Below are 20877 nucleotides of genomic sequence, written 5' to 3' on the forward strand. Positions count from 1 at the left end.
ACTGCATCACAAATATTCATTCAAAACTAAAACATATCTCAGTATCACAAATAATCAATTACAATATGTCAAAGAAAAGAAACCACAACAACTAATAAATTTATATACCTCAGGTTTGAAGGGTATATTAATAAAATGTCATTTAACTAAATGGGTTAGACGGATCAAACAAATTCTATGTTATGGACATCAGCCCAACCCAATTATTAAATGGGTCAATTGTGTCAACCCAAATCTGATACAAACTCATTGAACCTAAACTCATTGAACTTCAACTCATAACCTATTAATTTCGTGTTATGTCGTGTTAGATTTGCGGATCATGTCCAATTTTTGGTCACCCCTACATTTGTGTCTAAAATGTATCAAATGAATCTCTGGTTCTTTAAAATATCAAGGGTTGAGTCGTGTCTAGCTTATTTGTCTATCATCTTTGCAGCTTGTGAGGTTGTGCCCACGCATGGAGCTGGTAATAAAATAAAGCAAAATAATGTGGTTGTATATTAACTGTGACAAATGAGTAAAAGGTATCTGTGTCAAAGAAACAGCATCGGATAATCTCAATGAAGATAACTTTACACACTCATATAAATGGAAAAAAAAAAAAAAAATCTAATATGACGCCCTAAATTCTGAGTTTATATTGCCTGCAAAAATTACACTAAATCGAGCTATAACATATCGCAGACCCCCATTGGTAACAAAAACCCCAGTAAGGAAAAAAAAAACCAATGGCTACAAACCAAAGTCCAGTTCAGCTCGTTTCAGCACAGATGTCACTCTCCTAAAAAATTCTGGTTCCTTTTCTTTGATATCATCAAGTGTGCTTGATTCATGCTCATCTGCCTAATTACACAAAAGAAAACATAAAAAAGAAAGAGTCATGATATTTTCTAAAGCAAGCTCTTCAGGAAGGGAAAAAATAAAAAATAAACAGCCAAATACTAGAACTGGCATAAAAGATTGTCACGCTGTAAAGAGAAAATCGGTGCAACATTTCCTATGTTGGCAAATAAATTCAATTAGCCACTACATTCCATTTTCACATCACCTCAAATGGTGATTGATTTTAATGTAGTTTGTGATGTCAATGCCTAAAAAATAATGACCAAAACAATATCACCCTCAACCTCAAGAGCTTAAATACTCTTTTCATGAGAGAGAGAGAGAGAGAGAGAGAGAGAAGGGTAAATATCTTTCCCTTATATTGAGCAGAATAAAAATATATGAAAATGATGACTATAAGATAATTGAAGCATAAGTAACAAAAAAATAAGGCCATTGTAAAATATAGTCCCCACACCAACCCCCCCCCCCCCCCCCCTTCTCTCCCTGGCCCGGGGTGATAGACCCATTGTGACAGTGAGACACTCAGTTTTCAGATTTTAGGAAAATGAGTTAAGTGGCAAAACAGTAATAAAACACACAAAATGGGACCCACGCAGGTGACTTGTCTCGCTGAAGTCAGACAGCAATAATTGTCACAAACAGCTCTTTGGTCCTTCACTCAAAACTCATTTACTAACAGCCTAACACAGTAACACTAGAAGCAGAAACAGTCTCATTGATTTTTCTTCATCTCTCTGAGTCTATCATCTCCCTCAGGCTCTCGGTCTTTCAAAGTAACGCATCCACCAGATGCTCCATTACTTGTATATACCAGAAAACCCACAAACACATACACAACACTCCAGCCTAAAACACAACCATTTTCATCCTCCAAAATCCACAAATCTCCTCCAAGTACAAGACCACAACAATGCAAACTGCCCCCAACTCACACGAAACCCAGAAGCGGGAAATCCACCAAACCTTTGAGGACAAAGAGACAGACAATGAGAGAGAGTATCAATTTGGAAAAGTCCACACTGCAGGGAAGAGTGAAAGGGCAGCCTGTAACACCCGCCTCACTTAAATTTAATTTAATTTCTTCTAGAGTGAAATTAATGAATTATTTAATTCAATTTAGTTACTTTGTGAGTTATTCAGATAAAACCTTTAGTCTTCATTCTTATTAGTTGGGAAAAAGGATAAGAATTTAAAACTTATTTGGATTAGAAGTTTAAGTGTTATTGGAATCTTTTGGAGTTCCAGCCTATCTAAACAAATAAACCTTAATTTGAGGTTAATTGGGAATTAAAGTCTTGGAAGCATATTTAAGTTGTTGGGTCTCTCCTTTATACGGGTGAATCAAAAAAAAAAAAAAAAAAAAAAAAAAAGAAGAAAAAAAAAGAAAAGAAGAAGAAGAAAGAAAGAAAGAAGAAGTCGGTGCTTAGCGTGTAAAGGTATAAGAGTAGAGAATTAGGGTTTCTCTACATCGAAAAGAATAGAATAATGTGGTACTACTAGAGGCAGCCAGCAAGTGCATATTGTACTGAAGTAAACATCTAACTTTATATGCTTTATTGAAAATCATTAAAGACATCTTTGACTTAGGATTCTTCATCTCATAGTCGCACGGAAGTCTTAGAATTATATTGATAGATTCATAGGAAAAGGAGGCCATCATGTAAGTACCTATATTGATGTACATTAGTTTATGAGTTTTGAAAGAGATCCTAACGTATATGTGGAGTAGCATCACGTTCTATATAAGTTAAGCACTTGTGGAGTAGCATCATGTAAATTTGTGCACATATAAAATACATCCCAAAAGAAATTAACGGGAAGCAAATTAACTTTGCCTTTGTATCAATTATTTGTAGATCTTATAAGTGCTGCCAAAAAAAAAAACTCTCCCTCAGAGCATTGATAGAAAAGGACTAAAACTAATAAAATCTCATGTAATCACAAGGATTTAAGCTCACTATTAAATAACAATGAAAACCATTAGAAATAGTTCTTATGTTAAAAACCAATATTGGAAACTATGCAAAAGAGCAAACAAACATAAAAAAATGTGGATATTGGCCGGCTGTGGAGATCAGGGAAGAGAGAAGCCATAAGTTGGAGAAGACTGTGAAGAGAGAGAGAGAGAGAGAGAAACTGAAAAAGTAAAAAACCAAGAAAGTTAATTTTCTCTCACTGCGCTAAAAATGGTTTCGAATTTAATGATGAAAGAGAGAGAAAATATATTCTTAATTAGATAAGCTAACGTGGACAATAGAGTTTTTTTAGCCATTAGATCTAATTGAAATCAATGGTTAGAAAAAGGTGTAACTCTTTTAGAGTTACACCAGGTGTAACTGAACCCATCTTTTATCAATAATACAATCGTTTGTTTTGAGAGACATCCTCATGTTATTGAGTCTCTTATTGAGCTTCTAGCTCACCCCCCTTTCAAATTAGATCAGTGGAATCTCTTTTGGTGGAAAATCATTGGAGCTGTAGATTGAAGACTAAAATTGGAGCTATGTTAGTTAATTGACTATGTTATTATGTTCTCTTAAGATAGGGAGCTTAGCATTCTTGAAACTATTTGAGATTGTATTTGGAAACTTTATTGTTAAAGTTTTAGTTTGATGGATTCTATAAAAAAGACTTGATGGTTTGATTCTTATTTGTAGATATTATATTACGCTCTATTCCATTATTTTAAATTTTTGTATTTATATGACAAGTCATGTATCAAAATCCTTGGTATGGGTTTGGGGCGTTACATCGCTTGTCTGCGGAGAGAGAAACAGTTGCCGATCTGTGAGTCTAGGGAGAGAGAAACGCACTGCTGCGTGGATTTTTGTGGGTTTGGCTTCTTTGGTTCAGTGGGTTTTTGTGGGGAGAGAGGGAAGAAGCAATAAGCATACATGCAGGTTTTGAAGAAAATGGGCAAATAGCCATTCTGACTAGTGGGACCCACCAAGTGAGTTAAAGTAGCTTTTTAGAAAAAGAAAACCAAGGGGATTTGGGGTGCCAAATACACTAAGAATGAGTTAGGAGAAAATAGGTAGGCTTATGGTGGATGGAGAGCTGTCTTCGGATCCAAAAGACATAGCTGAGTGTATTTCTCGCTTCTATAAGCAACTCTATTGTGAAGATATGGTTAATAGACCTATCATTGATGACGTGGAATTATCTAGAATTTCTGAGGAGGATGCTATTTGGTTAGATAAGTTGTTTGACAAGGAAGAGGTGTATGGGATGATTAATGGTTTTAATGGTGATAAGGCTATTGGCCTAGATGGTTTTTCCATGGCTTTTTTCTTGTCTTATTGGAGTGTGTTGAAAGAAGAGATTATGGAAGTTTTTTAGAAGTTTTATACTCAAGCTGTATTTGAGAAGAGTCTTAATACTACATTTCTTACCCTTTCCTAAAAAGGCAGATGCCGTGGAGATCAAGGATTTCTAGCCAATTAGTTTAGTTGGGGGATGTACAAGATTATTTCAAAGGTGTTGGCTAATTGGTTCCGAAGGGTGGCACATGGGCTTATTTTAGATTCATAGAATGCATTTGTGAAAGGTAGACAAATCTTGGATTCCATGTTAATTACTTCTAATTGTATTGATAGTAGATTGAAGACAAGGATTTCAGGGGTGTTGTGTAAGTTGGATGTGGAGAAGGCGTATGATCATGAGAATTAGGGTTTTTTAATGTATATGTTGCAGTGTCGGTGAGTTTTCAAAAAAGTGGAGAAAATGGATTATGTTTTGTATTTCTAATGTTAAATTTTTCATTTTGATTGATGGAAGTCCTTTAGATTTCTTTGGAAGTTCTAGGGGGATTAGGCAAGGGGATCCTCTATCTCCGTTGCTCTTTGATGTTGTTATGAAGGCTTTGAGCCGTATGTTGGACATGGTTGCAGCTGCTGGACATTTTTCGGGCTTCTTAGTAGGTGACAACCTTATTTTTTGTGATGCTAACCCTAATCAATTGGTTACTTTGAGGGAGATTTAGACTAGATTTGAGGAGGTTTCAGGGTTAAGAATTAATTTGGGGGAAATCAGAGTTGGTACCAGTTGGTGAGGTACGTAATCTGAATGTGTTGGTGGGGCTATTGGGTTGTAGGCATTCTTCCTTCCTTTGTGGGAAAAATTCGAGGAGTTGTTAATCTAGAATCCTATATTAGAGAAGATGGAACAAAGACTAGCAAGATGGAAGAGGTTTTATTTATCTAAGAGGGGTAAGGTAACTCTTATTAAAAATACTCTCTCATCCTACCTACTTATTTCCTTTCCATTCTTCCTATACCTAGGAAGGTTGCTAATCGCATGAAGATATTATAGAGAAGTTTTCTTTGGCGTGGTGTAAGTGGTGATTCTAAGTTACATCTAGTGAATTGGGCTAAGGTTTGTAAGCCAATGCAGGTTGAGGGGCAAGGTATTAGACGATTGAGAAGCTTTAACTTTGCTTTGTTGGGCAAGAGGTTGTGGAGGTATGGTTTAGAGATAGATGCGTTATGGAGGGTTATAGAGGCGAAATATGGGAATGCTTGGGTGGTTGGTGCACGAAAAAGGTGACAAGTGTGTATGGTGTTAGACTTTGGAGGTTTATTAGAAGTGGTTGGCTGAATTTCTCTAACTCCTACAATATGATGTAGGTGATGTACTAGAGTAAAGTTTTGGAAGCATCAGTGGTGTGGGGATTGTACCCTTAAAGAAACTTTTCCAGATCTTTACTGACTAAGTAGAGCTAGGGACTCTTCAGTGGTGGTGGTTATGTCTTGGTCTGGTGGGAGGATTCATTGGAATTTGCATTTTTGTTGTTCACCGCAGGATTGGGAGGAAGATTCTTTTTTTAATAAGTAAGAAAAAGAAAGGGGTGCAACACGAGAACTTCCCAGAAGGTCACCCATCCTAGTACTACTCTCGCCCAAATACGCTTAACTGTGGAGTTCTGATGGGATCCGGTGCATTAGTGTTGGTATGATCGCACCCAAGAGAAAGATTCTTTTGATCGGTTTATAGACATTATTTACTCTTTGAAAGTGAGAGGGGTTGGCCATGATAAGGTTTGCTGGAAGCCAGCAAAAAGAAGAGGTTTTGAGGTTAAAGGTTTTTGTCTTTCTTTCTGGCCTCCTACTCTTTCTTTCCCTTGGAGGTTGGTGTGGCAATTGAAGTTCCCTCCAAGGGTGGCTTTCTTTTCATGGTCAGCTTCGTTAGGTAAGATTCTTACAAATAATAACTTTCATAAAATGTGTATTATTGTTCTTGATTGGTATTACATGTGTAAGAGGTGGGGGGAATTGATAAATCATCTTCTACTTCATTGCCCCATAACTTTTGAGTTGTGGTCTTTGGTGTTTTTTTTGTTTGGACTTAACTGAGTTATGCCACATAAGGTATTTGAGTTGTTTGAGTCTTGGCAAGGTAAATTCGGACGACATCGCAATATAGATTTTTGGAGACTTGTGCCGCATTGCTTGATGTGGTGTATTTGGAGTGAACGAAATGCTAATTGCTTGATGTGGTGTATTTGAAGTGAATGAAATGCTAAATGCTTTGAGGGATGTGAGCAGTCCTTGCTAGAGATTGTCTTTTTTCTTACACTCTCCTCGCTTGGAGTGTGACCCTGTCGCATTTTTCTTGTGATCATTGTAATTTTGGTTCTTGATTTTTGCCATCACAATTCGGGTTGGCTATTTTTTTTTTTCTTAATAAAATTTTTTTCATTACCTATCAGAAAAAAAAGAAAAAAAAAAATCTAATGGATAAAACATTACCTTGAAACATCCAGATATAACACTATGACATGTTTTGCTAGAAAATTGGTGGCATGCTTATAAAACTCATATCTAAATCCAAATAAAATAAAAGAGGATCACATTAATCTTGGCATAAGCCATCTGCTTAGTGGAGCACATTTAGAAAATTCAGGTCATGTACTTATTGCTCAAGCACCTACTTTTTGAGCTTTAATAGTTATTTGTGCTTTGATAAACGAAGTGACAAAAGAGGAAAAAAAATGCAAGAAAAAAACAACTAGGTAGAATTTTCTGTTTTTTGTGATGAGTTGCAATTACTATTATCTTCCGTTGAATTAATGCCGCCAAAGTACGTAATCTATTGATGGCTTCAAGATATTATGAGCACTCATTCATTTGATAAAATGACAATAAAATGATACATACCTCGCTAAACTTTAATAGAATTAAGTTTGACACAGTCGCAGGCTTTTCCTGATCCCACCTGAAGAAATGGAGACAAGCTAAAAAATGTCAGTGATAAAATAGTATACATTCACCATCAGGGCAAACATCAATTTCGATATGAAAGATAACACTACATGACATACATGGTAGACATGGTGAAATTCAACAGGCTTGGATGATCATAGTTTAATAGCTCAATGCTCTTGTGCACATACTTAGCTGCAATTTACTCTAGTTCAAATATTTGAGAAAGATTGCCAAGTATGCTGCAATTTGGAGAAAATTTTCTATGATGGTATTTTTGTTCAGAATAGAATCTAACTGCACCAAACTGCTCAAGACAAGATTCCAAATCAAGGTGCCATAACTAAGAGAAAGACTGGAGAAAGGGCAAAACTCATGTACACTTTCTTAGCTTCTGTATCATAGGTTCCTATGACAGCATTGACCAAGGCAGTACAAACAATGTTATCATTTCCAATGACAACTGTTGGAAAGTAATGTAAATTTCACTTTCCAAGACAAGATTCCAAATCAAGGTGCCATAACTAAGAGAAAGACTGGAGAAAGGGCAAAACTCATGTACACTTTCTTAGCTTCTGTATCATAGGTTCCTATGACAGCATTGACCAAGGCAGTACAAACAATGTTATCATTTCCAATGACAATTGTTGGAAAGTAATGTAAATTTCACTTTCCAACAACAATAGAAGTCAATGCAACCGTGTGTTTAAATTTAATTAGGGAACCTAAGGTACAACACTTAAGGAACTGTACCCGAGTTTTACCAAAGAGAAATCAGCCAATGAAGTGAGAGAAAGAATGACAACCGGTGAATGAACAGTAGACAAGGACCTGATAAGAGATAAATAGCAGAAGGAGTGGTCAAGCCAATCCTAATTAAGATCTTAGGCTTTGTTTACTGAGTTGACTATATAGTTCATACACCAAAAGACTAATATTATGACTACAGTATTTCTTTTTTAATACTCTCCCCCAAATGCAAGGGAAGGTTCAAAATGGTCAATCACATCCAATAAGAAAGCAAACTATACCTCACAAGCATTAACTCATTAACAGATCGCCACATTCCACGTCCGACATCTTTTGGAGACTGCTCTCTCGCACTTCGTCCATGCCACAACTCTTTTGCAACGTACATCACTTCTTCAATATCTACCTAAAAAAATGGCAATAGATTACACAACCGTTTAACCAAAAAGTTTAAAGGACTTTCCCATAAAATCAAAGTCTAATAACTAGCATATGGTGCCATGACTCTTCTCATTTTTATAGGAAGCCAAACTCATTCCACCTAATACTTGTAACTTTTTCTTCCTGCTATCAAGTCCTTTGGCAACTCTTAAAAGAGGTATCATTTATTAAACAAAAATAAAAAAAAATAAAAGATTGATAGCTAGAACCTTTTTTACTGACTAACTTGTAATTGGCCATTAATTTTCTCCTAAAATCTTGGCATCTCCTCCCCTTTCTTTCAATAAGAGGAGGGTGAGCTCACATATTCATACAGGCAGGTAAAATGTATCTACCTAATCCAAGTGCACATGATGCATACAATAAATTTTACATAAAAGAATTAGAAGAGAGAGAGAGAGAGAGAGTAAGAGAGGTCTTATCCGCTCTAAAGAACTGACAAACTTAATATATATGTTTTTCATAAGTAATAAGATATATTGATACCAAAAAGGAAGCACCCTAGTACTTAGGGAGTGAACAAGGGGACAACAAATTAAATACAAAAATTGCAAGAATCTAGGAAATCAATAAAAGAAGGGAATGATTGGTTTTGCAAAGCAAACAACCAATCCAATAAAGTTCTAAAAAAGAAAAGCTTGACGTCTGGAATAGATCTCTCAATATCTTCAAAACAACAACTATTTCTCTCCCTCCAAAAACACCACATTAAGCCATGAGGAACGATGGACCATATATAACCATTTCGATGACGACCAAAGCTGCCATGCCAACACCCTAACCCCAAAACAGTATGCGGCATAACCCAAGATACTCCAAATAAACCCAAAACCATAGACCATAGATCTATAGCTAAGTGAACTCTAGACACCTTATTAGCAAATAAATAAATAAGACCAATTTTTTAACAATAACTTATCAAGGGAAACTTCATACCTGGACTTCCATGGCTGTGCCATACAATGATTCCTCATGCTCAATAAGGCGCTGATGAAGCATCCGGTAATGATCCATGTCCAAATTTACCACAGGCTCTGTTTTGACTTGCACCCCTGCTAGTTGCGTCACAACATAGGAGGCCATTACTTGTCCAAAAATTGCAGGGACGGTTCCTAGAACAGGTATTATGCGAACCCTAAACCCTGGTACTATCTGATATAAGGATAAGAAGTTAGAATGTTTACAAATAGGGAGAAATTAATTAATCTTCTTTTACAATATCTAGTTTTATTTTTTATTTTTTATAATAAGTAACAAATTTTATTTTATAAAAAAAAGACAAAACTAGGTACACCCAGGGTGTACTCAAGGAGAATAACAAACAGCTCTCAAACTAAAATGCTCAACCAAATCTAAAAGAGAAAAAAGGAGTTAATTACTTTTTATGGATAAATGAGCCAAATATCAGAATTCTTTGGAGTAAATTACTTTTTTGGAAAAAACAAAAGGTAACATATACTTCAAACTAACAAGTAAACATTTGCACCTGATAGTCTGAGGGATTTTCTTCTTCTCCACTTGGTCCCTTAAATGGAAGCAGTTTTGCTTTAGGTTTCTCGAGCGAAAACACAACAGGAATACCACCATCAATGCCATGATCTCTCCTTAGTCGGTGTCTTACCTGAAACAGAGATTTGGGAAAAGGGAGTTGCATATTAATGCCTGTAATAATAATAACCAAAAAGCATGCAAGCTTCAACCATTGAATAAAAGAAGGAAAAAGTAAATTTGTCCCAACACCTTTATATAAGTTGAGCGCCAACAAAAGTAGTTAATGTGCAGTAAATGCAATCATAAACTGAAAATTATCACATACGCAGATTACTAAGGAGCCTCCAATTTCCTTTTTTGTTTGTTGTTGGGAATAGAGGGAGGTGGGGGTGGAAGAGGGGATTCCTTGTAAAGAAGACATATTTAGGTGATTCTCTTCTTTCACAACTTTTTTTATTTTACATGTACTTGAAATATGCCTTGTCCTCCTCTCTTTTAGATACTCATTTCCTATAAAAAAATCAACACTACTTTATATATCCTTGGCACCATATGTTGATTAAAAAAAAAAGGAAAAATTACACTTCAACCACAAAAGGTTTGTGTTGAACTTGGTTTTGCTAACTTGAAGCTCAACAAGTTGCACTTTACCCACTTATGGTCAACACCTTTACCCATGTATACTCAACCCATTCTCCAGAGTCCAAACTTTAAAAAAATTGATATGAAGCCTCCAAAGATAATCCCAGTTCTCCATCTCCTTAATGACCTCCAATCCTTTTCATCAATGAAACTAATACGAAACACAAGCGAGATCCTTACCAAGTGAACATTTCCTCTTTGACTTAACACCTTTTGTATATTTGAGCCTTTTTCATTCAAATGGGAATCCTTTAATTTTAATTATACAAAGCTTTCGTAGATCTGTTAGTTGGTACTTTCAGATTTTGAGGAATTTGTGGTGACATGAAGGCCAGTTGATGAGGATGATAGGAATTTGTGGTTTTGATAGCTGGCCATCAAATCCACCACACTCCAACCTTATAACCTGTCTACACCCATTACCCACTGCTCATAAAACCCCTAATCAACACCCCTAGGCCCTATCATTGGTGGGATAACCCTGAACACCTCACTGTCATCCATGGCTGCCCTCGCCCCACCCCCCTCCCAAAAAAAAACCAAAAAAAAAAAACTCACTGACAGCACCAAAGTTTTAAACACCCAACTACAGCCAACACCATGAGCAAAAGTCACCATTATGACACTCACCGCCCGAAAATTCAACACCTACCTCCAGCCAATACTCAGTTTGCCCACAACTCCATCATGGCACTTAAACCACGTTGCACCCATTTGTTTTGAAATGCAAACAAGAATTGCAACCTGGCAGCACTTGACCCCGTAGTCCTAAATACCACCATGAACCCATGGCCAACCACAGAAAAACACCACCACCACCACCAACAAACCAACATCATTGCCAAGTGTGCCAACCTACACTTGCTACCCAAAATCCATCACCACCACATCTACATTTTGAAAACAAACCTGCCACCAGCCACCAATCCAATGCCCACCACCAGCTGTTACTCAATTTCCCACAACCCCATCATAGCACTAACACCACATTGCACTCACCTTTTTTTTTTTTTTTTGGGAAATGCAAGAAAGAATTTCAAAATAGCAACTCCATAGCCCTAACACACCCCATGAGCCAATGTCCAACCACAGCTAAACCAACATCACCGCCTGCCTACACCTGCTACCCAAATCTATCACCACCCACGTCCACATCCCAAAATAAACCTGCCACTACATCCACAATAACAGTGGAGGGAGGCTTACAAGCGAATAAAGCTTGAGTCTAAAGCTATATTATAATGCCTATGGTGGGTGGTTCAAGGGTTCTGGTTTGTGGGGGCAACAGTAATAATCTTAGTTGGGCTAAAGAGCAAACTCAGACCATAGCACAAGCAGAGAAAGTATAATTACCCCAAAACTAAAATACATAAACAAGATGGCACATATCCATATTCAGGAAGTCTAACAGATAAATTATAGCACACCTAAGATACACAGAATACTTAAATCAAGTTTGTAACAGAGATACATGCATATGTACACACGGTGCATACATTCAAAAAAAAGAATTGCATTTATTTTTATTTTTTTTATAACCACTCAAATACAAAGATATTGATTATATGTTTTTTTTTTTTATAGGTAATCAAAGATTTATTTCAAAAAAAGGACATCATGTTCATGATGGTGAACACTCAGAACTTAAAACGAATACAAGTACCTCAGGAAGAGATACAAATAGAAAGAAGAAATACAGAAATGGAAATACATTGTGTAAAACCCCAAATTTTACCCCATTGAAATAAGGTCCCAACTAGTATAGGCTTCAAAAGATATTGATTATATGTACATACGAAACAATTATTCCATTCTATTTTTTTGACTGATAAACATGAGCTACAAAATATCTGAAGTTCCAAAATGCATAAGACCTTGGTTTTCATGTTTTAGAAATGGGCATCTTTTATGCAACATGGTTCTGCAAAAAAAATCAGACACAAGCATATTCAAAACTGCTGAACAGCTTAAAACTTGTTGATATGAAAATGAAAAAATCATTACCGCACGAGATAGCGGGTCATTTGTTGACTCTTTCAAATCAGCAACACGTATTCTTGTTGGATCAGTTCTTGCACCAGCTCCTGTTGCAGATAGAACTTTCAGACCCCTACGTACACATGCAGCAAGAAGTGCCACCTATTACATATAACAAATCAACAAATTGAAAATTGAAACTTCATTACTATCATAACTCTTGTTTGGAACACAGAAGTGAATTATAATGACAGAGGGCTTGGCTTGTGTAGACTTGTAAAGACATTGTTTTCAGGTGCAGACCAAATTTTGTAGAAAATGTCCAACATCCTTCTCACATCATTGTCATATGCATCTAAATTAAGTCTTGCTAGCATGGCTCTTCCCAAAATAATTAATCCATACACAAAAGGAAGAACCCATAACTAATATCCACAATTAGGATAAAATAGAATTTTTTTTAGCAGTGCCTCAATATCATCAAATCATAAAATTTGTAAAATTTCTTACACTCAAGGCTGAAAACAGCATCATATCACATTGGATCAAATGATCCTATAAAGCACATATATACATACAAAACTATGTTACATGGACTCCAGTGTCAGGCGCCGGCATGTCTCTAAGCGTATAACCCACTTAATAATCCAGTTATAGTTAGATTTCCTCTCTCTCTCTCTCTCTCTCTCTCTCTCTCTGCTAGGAGATGTAGGGTTAGGGGGCTAGTATATGTTGAATTTGTTTGAAGTTCAGGATTTATTTGGTTTTTAGTGTGAGAGAGAAAGAAAGGAGATTGGAGATGATGAGGAGGTGAGGAGCTTTTGAGAACTGTGAAGAGAGAAGAGAACCCCTAACTGAAAGAAAACACACACACACACACACACATATTTACATATATTTAAGGGCATTTATGTAAATATACTTGAACTGGGGAAACTAAAACCCATCCCTGCCTCACCATCGAGTCAATATATTTCACCTAGCCCTCACCCCGCCACTCCATCAAATTGGGGAAAACCGACCCCTTCACGAGTGGAAGCAAGGGGAAAAATTGCCGCCCTCCTAAATGCACGTGTATATTACTAAGTAAAAACCAAAACTATTCCTATTCATGCTTGCAACGATGGAATAATCTCAAAACTAATAGATTGCATCTTGTAGTGTTCAAATATGATTTTTACATATGACGAAGCTGAATTTGCAACAATTGAATGAAAGGGTGTGTTCCATATAAGCAAAACTGGAAGATTTGTCTTTTATGCAAGAAACTTTGGACAAGTAGCAGTTCCTATTGTGGCTAAATATCTTTGCTAAAACAAAAGCCGATCAAGAACTTAGATATTTTAAGTTAGATATAAGTTTATCCCAACCATTGTTGACAAACATTGCACCCGTTACCCCTTCAAAATCTGATAGATGCGGCACTGCCTAGTTGCTGTTACACCAACTTCAATTGGGTGTTAGTTCAATGCAACAAGGTGTTGCACTAAAGAGAGAAATTCAGACTTACAATTCACCCCATGTTTGATTTCAAGACCAGCTAAAAGAATGCATTACAAGGGCAACGGAGATCACAACTGACCAAGGTGAGCTAAGGTTGATCAAGGAAAAGTCAAGGCCATGGAAGATATTGATGCTACGGCTATGGATCAATTCAAGAAGGATTTTAAGTTGAAAAGACTTTCAAGCATTGATTTTATTATTCCAAATGAATTTAACGATATGGAGTGAAAAATAGATTCTTTATCTTTAGTGCTTCCGTAGGTGTTTGAAGAATGGGTGCAAGTTTCATGTTTAATAGTTAATACTTTGACACTTCAAAACCCAAGGCTAAGTTTTTCCCACCTGGGGAACAATGATGAAACTATAGAAGATTGATTTGCTACTACTTTGCATATTCGCTAATTCAAGACATATATATGAGTCTTTTTAAGGTTAAAACAGTTTTTAATTTAGATTTTATTATATTAGTTATGGTCCATTTTGTATTCAAGGGCTAAACTATAATTTCTGCAATTCTTGTTAATTAAGGTCCAAGAACTAGTATTTAAATTATTTGAGTATTCAACGGTAGTAATTTTGGTGCAGGTAAAACTAAATTCATGACAAATTAATTATAGTTATAGGCAAGAAAAGTTACCTTTGTATCAATGTTATCGATGCAGTCCAAAACAAAATCAGGGTTTCCTGAAAGAATTTCTTCTTCAGATGATGCATCATATAATAGCACTTTTGCATCTATATGGCACTCCGGGAAGATTGATTGGAAATGTTCTTTGAGGCACTGGGCTTTTGGAATGCCAACATCTGCTCTTGTTGCAACTGCGTGTCGGTTAAGTGATGAAAGTGATACCTTCTCATGTAATTAATGAATGAGTACATGTATCTTATGAATCTAATCAAATAAATTCTAATGAATGTAAATATGAAAGCAAAAATCAATACTCCTTCTTTTATTTTTTTTTCTACTAATGTCAGCCTTCTATTATTACTAGCATGCTTAAGAGTTAGGAGGGACCATTGTGTCCACAACAAATAAAAAATTAATAAAATTACTGAAAAGTAATTAAAAGTAAAGTGCTTCATGGAACCACAGTGTGATGTATGTTCAGAATATTATCAAAATGCAATTGATCATCCAGTTAATGCAAGCTATCATGTGAAAAAGTCATCTTTGCTGGTAGATTCGAACAGCTTTAACCATATATCAAAATTTTGGTCAAAGTTTCATGTTCTGGATAGTGTTGAAAGAGCAATAAAGGTATGACATTGAAACAACCAATTCCATCAATTTTTTTCCAATTTTTCAACTTAGGGGGAAAAAAAGTGGATGTGTTATTTCTTTTTCTTTTTTCAAGAGTGGTCCCCGGGGAGGGGGGGAGGAGAAAAAATATGAGAAACTGTTCTAGAGAAGCACTCAGAAATTCACAAGGTAGGGAGGAAAGTTTTAGTTTGTTGGGTAGCTTAAACCATATCATATCATACAGGAATCCCAAACAAATAAGTCAACTAGAAGTAATTTAAAGTTCACCTTCATGTTAAACTATGAAACTAATATGATAAAAAATCATGGATCTTATAGAGTACCATTCTTTTGTAGTCCATCACAACAATAAACTGTCATCATTTAAATGCATTTTAATAACCGGTCACTTTCTAGTTTAGGTATCAAAGATCCATGTCCTATTGCCAAGCTGGATGATGAATACACATCAAACGATTCAAACCACTATTTAATGCAAATATGCATCCATTAAAAAAAAATCATTAGCCAGTGGTTTAAATCCCTTCTTTACATTACAATTTCTGTAAAATAGACACTATGGGAAATCTCATCAAATATTTCACAGTTTAGTAAAATAAACTAAAGCAAAGCTTCATGTGTGGATTTAGCATAGGAGTAGACACACCAACATGGTGAACTGAGTATTATAGAGGTATGAAAAACAATGAGAACAAAAACATTAAAAAGAATAAAGAAAAAAGAAAAAAATCAAAGAGAGACATCACAGAATATACCTGGTCAAAGTCCACAAGGAGAAGCCTACCAACCCCCGATCTCAGAAGCATAGATGCTGCATGACTACCCACCCCCCCAAGACCAATGACCACAACATAGGATGCAGTCACTTTCTGTTGAGACTCAAGGCCGAAGAATTGAATGTTCCTAATAATAGCAGAAAAGTAAGAACTTCAATTATGCTAACAGTTAACAACATCAACATAGCAATCCACTCAGAGAAAGACCCCACTCCCACACAGTTGCCATCACATTCTATCCAGGCCTTCACATGTTGGTAAATTAGATAAAATCCTTACAAAAATTGATTGAGGAAGCATCACATCAGAGTGTTGGACTGGTGTTGTATGTACGAAAAAAGCAGGGAAACTACAGATCACTTACTACTCCATTGTGAAGTAGTCAATGAACTTTGGGATATGATCTTATGTTTGCTTAGAGTGCAGTGGGTCATGCTTAGATGGGAGGTGAATTTACACCCTCATTGGAAAAGAAAATTTGGTAGGCACCATAATGCAAACATGTGGAATGCCATTCCCTTATGCATCATGTAGTATATTTGGGGAAAATGCAATGTGTGTAATTTTGAGACTACAAGAAAACAAGTTTAAAGTAGAAGCTTTTGGTGTTGAAGACCCTCTATGATTGGAAAGCTGCTAATGGACGTTTTCTTTTTCAAAATTGTTAGAATTTATCAATCTTTTTTTTCTTTTCATGATTTCTTGGTGTTTATCTTGTATATTTCCTGTGTACATAGGTCGTACCCCTTTGCACTCTCAACGAATTCTGTTTACTGGTAAAATAAAAATAAAAAATAACTTAATTGATGACACCAATAGTACCTGGTCAATTGTTCAGAGACTATCTCATCTTTTAGAAGGTTTAAACCAGCCATCCCATGTTTCTGGTTCCCAGAAACTGTGCAGCCTTTAGCATTCTCAGATACAATTCCATTCCCTTCTATAACAATTATAAGAAATATAGAATTACAGTTGATTAGTCACTAAAAAATAAAAATCACATATAAAAACCATGTAAGAAAAAATAAAAACCAATTAGTTGTTAGTGACATAAAAAGCCACCATTTTTAGGTGACAAAGGTCAAATTAGGAATCTATCTTCGTGTTATTGTGCTGGGCTTTAGGATGGGAAAAGTAATGTCTTGGGCTTTGTTATAGTGAGAGAAAAGCTTCAGGGTTTCCAGATTGAGTTAGGATTGGAAAATATTTAATTTTGGTGACTGAAAGAGACCGGAAGTCGAGGTATCCGCTTGCTGGTAATTCTCAAGAATCTCAACAGCAACAAGATAAGGATGTTAGGGTTGTTTTCAGGGGTTATTTGGTGGCAAATAGTTAAGAAAAAAGTAGGCTTTTAGGGTTTTCACAAGGAGAGGAAAGGGTGTGATTTGGGTCAAAAACAGGGAAGAAAAGATAGAAATTTGTTGTAATTCAACTTATCAAAAAATAATTTGTTGTAATTCAGGGGGATGGACTGTTTTAATAATGACGTGAACAATAGCACTGCACCAAAGAGGGAGAGCACTAATCCATGCATCACTTTCGAAAAAATAAAATTAAATATAAACTATGAAGGTACCAACTTTGTCATTCCATGTCAAACCACAAATCACTTTATATTCTATTAATCAAGTCTAAATTCTTTTTAACAGTGAATAATATTGATAACAACTCATTGACTGTTAATTTCACTAGTAAACAATAGGAAAACCCAATAAAATGTTCCTCAAGCTATCATGAAAAATCTGAAAATAATCTGCCCCAAAAATAAAATTATGCACATGAATTTATAAATTTTCAAGATGTGCCCTTGCACATAAAAATGTCTATAACTCATAATTTCTTTTATTGGCTCCTAGAACTAATAGATTAATAATTTAATAATAAAGTTAAAAGCTATTTTCAACCAGTGACCTGGCTTCAAAATCATACAAGACTCATGTCAATCCAATTGTATTCTAAGCTTCACACAAGAAAATCTTTAAGTCGCCAAAACTGAAATTTACTGCAACTTGACATTTCTTCCATGGCTGCATGATCAGGTCTTTGCACTATGTGTGGGCATAGGTGTTGGCTTGGGGGAGGGGGGAGGGTGAAGGTTTAACTCCGATGGAAGCCTAGCATATGTGAAGGGTATAAATTCACTACCAATAAGTAAATTAGGAAGAGAGCATCTTCAAGTCATTATTTGGTAACTGCAGTCAACCTCAGCCAGGGAACATGTTGAAAAGCCTCAACTATATTACCCAGCAGAAATTCTACTATTACAGCTAAGAGTTATCATTAACGCTGCCTGAGGCAGCACCTGAAACACAGAGAGAAACGAAAGTACATAAATTTTGTAAATAAACAAGACGACATTTTATGCCAATGAGCTCCAACTCAAATTGCAAATCCTTCTTCCATGATAACAGTGATGGAGGGTGAGGTCCTATGTTCAAGGCCCACAAGGCGTGTGTGTGTGTGTAACTTATCAAAATTAAAAAATAAAAATATTATACTCCCCCAAATTTTGGCATTCAATAATGATGTAATTATCTAGGATTTGACATCCTTCTATTCTACTTCTTTTTTTTTTTGATAGGTTCCTTCTATTCTACTTCTACTTCTTCCATCATAAAAGGCATGCCAGAATGGTGTTAGAATCTAACATACCAGAGCTCATTATATAGATTTCAGATCTTATTAAGTCATAACTCATAAAGATGGTACACTAAGACAACTCATAAAGATAGTACACTAAGACACTAAGTCATAACTCATAAAGATGGTGCACTAAGACAACTCCTCATTGTTGAATCTTTTTTCTTTTTCCTTTTTTTTTTGTATAATTATCTTAAGCAATAATTTTTCTCCAGAATTTACCAGTCATGTTCTTCCTAACTAAGAGTTCACAATTTTTTAAAGAAAAAATAATATAGAAAACAGTAGCAACATATCAAGCTTTTACATGTGAAGACAGTAACTATTTCTCCACAAAACAACAAAGATGTCAAAGTTTTTTTTTTTTTTTTTTGATAAATTCAAAGATGTCAAAGTTTATGTAACACACCAAACCCAAAATGCAATAATACCCAAAATGCTACATACCAAAGGCAATAAAATACATGTCATACATATAGGTTTCATCACATGCCTACATAGCACCATAAATAAAGTCACTTTAACTAAAACATCTGAGTTCATGGTGGCTATAGAGTCCAAACCCATTTTAAATCACTTGAATAAAGCCACTAGATCACTTACTATTAATTCCAATTGCCTTTTCCTCCCACTGCTTTGCAACACTTCTGCAATGATACACAACCAATCTTATCCAGAATTAATAAAAATCAGTATATGCTGCATAATATTTTAAATTTATTATTTTTATATTGTAATGCTGGTAGTAAAAAAATTAAAATTTTATATAAAAAAAAAAAAAAGCAAACAAAATGTGTATCATTTTCTTTCCTATGAATATGATTTTGCTTTTTCTTTAACACTGAATTGTGAAACTTCATTCAACAAAGCCAAACAGTTCCATCAGGCAAAGTTAAGTGAGGGTTTTGCTTTCTTTGTAATTTATAATCCAAACAGTTCCATATAGTTTTCCCAGGAAACTGAAGTAATAAAGCTGTAAAGGAATGAAAAGAGAATAAAGTTTGTAATTTTGTTTTTCCCAGAGTTTTAAACTAATAAAATGAAAAGAGTGAGAATTTGAAAAAATTGGCAGCGAAAAAGCGGAGACAAAAAGTAAATGAATGACTAGCCTTGGAAGAAGATTGAGAAGACAGACTGTGGAAACAGAGCCCAAAACAACTCCAGCTCCCACCAACCCTAACCATTTTACTCTCTCCTCCATTTTCTTTTCCTTTTTCCCCGATCCCAAACAAAGCTGAAGCCTGAAAGCAGGGGTTACAGCAATTGGGGCAGTCTGAGAAATTAGTAGGGTTTTGAGATCGTACATGTCACTTCCTCAAAAATAAATAAATAAGTCCAAAAGAAATAAAAAATTATATTATTATTATTATTATTATAAGAAAAAAAATTATATTACTCCTATTACTATAGACACCAGGGTGACAAAATTTGGAAAAAATAGTAAAATAGGCATAACTTTCTAACTATATAATTAGTTGTTCCAGTTTGCAAACTATATATTTTACTAGCATCTCGACTCTAAGAGGCTCGATTTTGGGCCTAAAAATCGAGTTTTTGAGGGTCGATTTTTAATGTATGATGTGACAATTTTTCCTACGTGAAGTCTACCTGAAAATCGAGTCTCTAACACTCGATTTACAAAGCAAAAAAATATTAAATCCAACCACCATGACTAAGCAAAACTCACCACAAAAAAAAAAAAAAAAAACCCCGCGCAAGCCCAGATCCAGGCCGCGCGCGCCCAGATCCAGGTCGCACGCGGTCTGGGTCGCACGCTGCCTGGGCGCAACGCAGCCTGGGTCGTGCGCGGCTTGGGCGCGATGCGGCCTGGGTCGCGCGCTGCCTGGGCGCGACGCGGCTTGGGCGCAACGCGGCCTGGGTCGCGCGCTGCCTGGGTCAGCCTGGGTCGCGCGACGACCTGGGTCATCCTGGTTCGATGGTAGATCAACGTGGAGGAGGAAGAAAGGAAAAGATGAAGAGGTAGGGAGGAAGAAAGGAACAGATGGAGATGTAAAGAGAAGAGAGATGTGAAACGTAAAAAAAATAAAAGGTTTAGGATGTAAATCGAGTCTTAGAGACTCGATTTCCAAGTAGTCGTCACGTAGAAAAAATGCCACATCAGACAAAATTAGACTATAAAAATTGACCATCAAAGACTTGATTTATAGCTCCAAAATCGAATCTTTTAGACTCGAGATGCTAGTAAAATATATAGTTTGCAAACCGTAACAACTAATTATATAGTTAGAAAGTTATGCCTATTTTACTATTTTCTCCACAAAATTCAATATAACCCACGAAAAAAAAAAAAAAATATATATATATATATATATATATATATATATAT

The 20877-nt window shown here is 35.7% G+C and overlaps 1 protein-coding gene and 1 non-coding gene across 5 annotated transcripts; both read right to left on the reverse strand.

Moving 5' to 3' along the window:
• Positions 1-412: 412 nt before the first annotated feature.
• LOC142634567 (tRNA threonylcarbamoyladenosine dehydratase) lies at positions 413-19842 on the reverse strand. Of its 4 annotated transcripts, XM_075808882.1 has the most exons (12): positions 19640-19841; positions 19134-19177; positions 16713-16827; positions 15870-16017; positions 14491-14703; positions 12378-12512; positions 9727-9861; positions 9177-9392; positions 8081-8205; positions 7005-7062; positions 744-846; positions 413-507 (listed from the first exon to the last, which is right to left on the reverse strand). In XM_075808882.1, exons 1-12 carry the CDS (start codon positions 19834-19836, stop codon positions 428-430), a joined length of 1569 nt encoding a protein of 522 aa, XP_075664997.1. In that variant the 5' UTR covers positions 19837-19841; the 3' UTR covers positions 413-427. The 4 variants fall into 4 exon arrangements, 3 of the variants coding, with proteins under 3 accessions (XP_075664997.1, XP_075664987.1, XP_075664984.1); XR_012844209.1 differs by having other exon boundaries at positions 471-846; positions 8081-8201; positions 16713-16830; positions 19640-19842; XM_075808872.1 differs by having other exon boundaries at positions 471-846; positions 19640-19840.
• LOC142622951 (5S ribosomal RNA) lies at positions 5693-5811 on the reverse strand. Its single transcript, XR_012841988.1, has one exon. It is a non-coding gene; the product is annotated as a 5S ribosomal RNA (ribosomal RNA).
• Positions 19843-20877: the final 1035 nt, after the last annotated feature.

Source organism: Castanea sativa, chromosome 1 (assembly GCF_040712315.1).
Source record: "Castanea sativa cultivar Marrone di Chiusa Pesio chromosome 1, ASM4071231v1".
Classification (NCBI taxonomy): domain Eukaryota; kingdom Viridiplantae; phylum Streptophyta; class Magnoliopsida; order Fagales; family Fagaceae; genus Castanea; species Castanea sativa.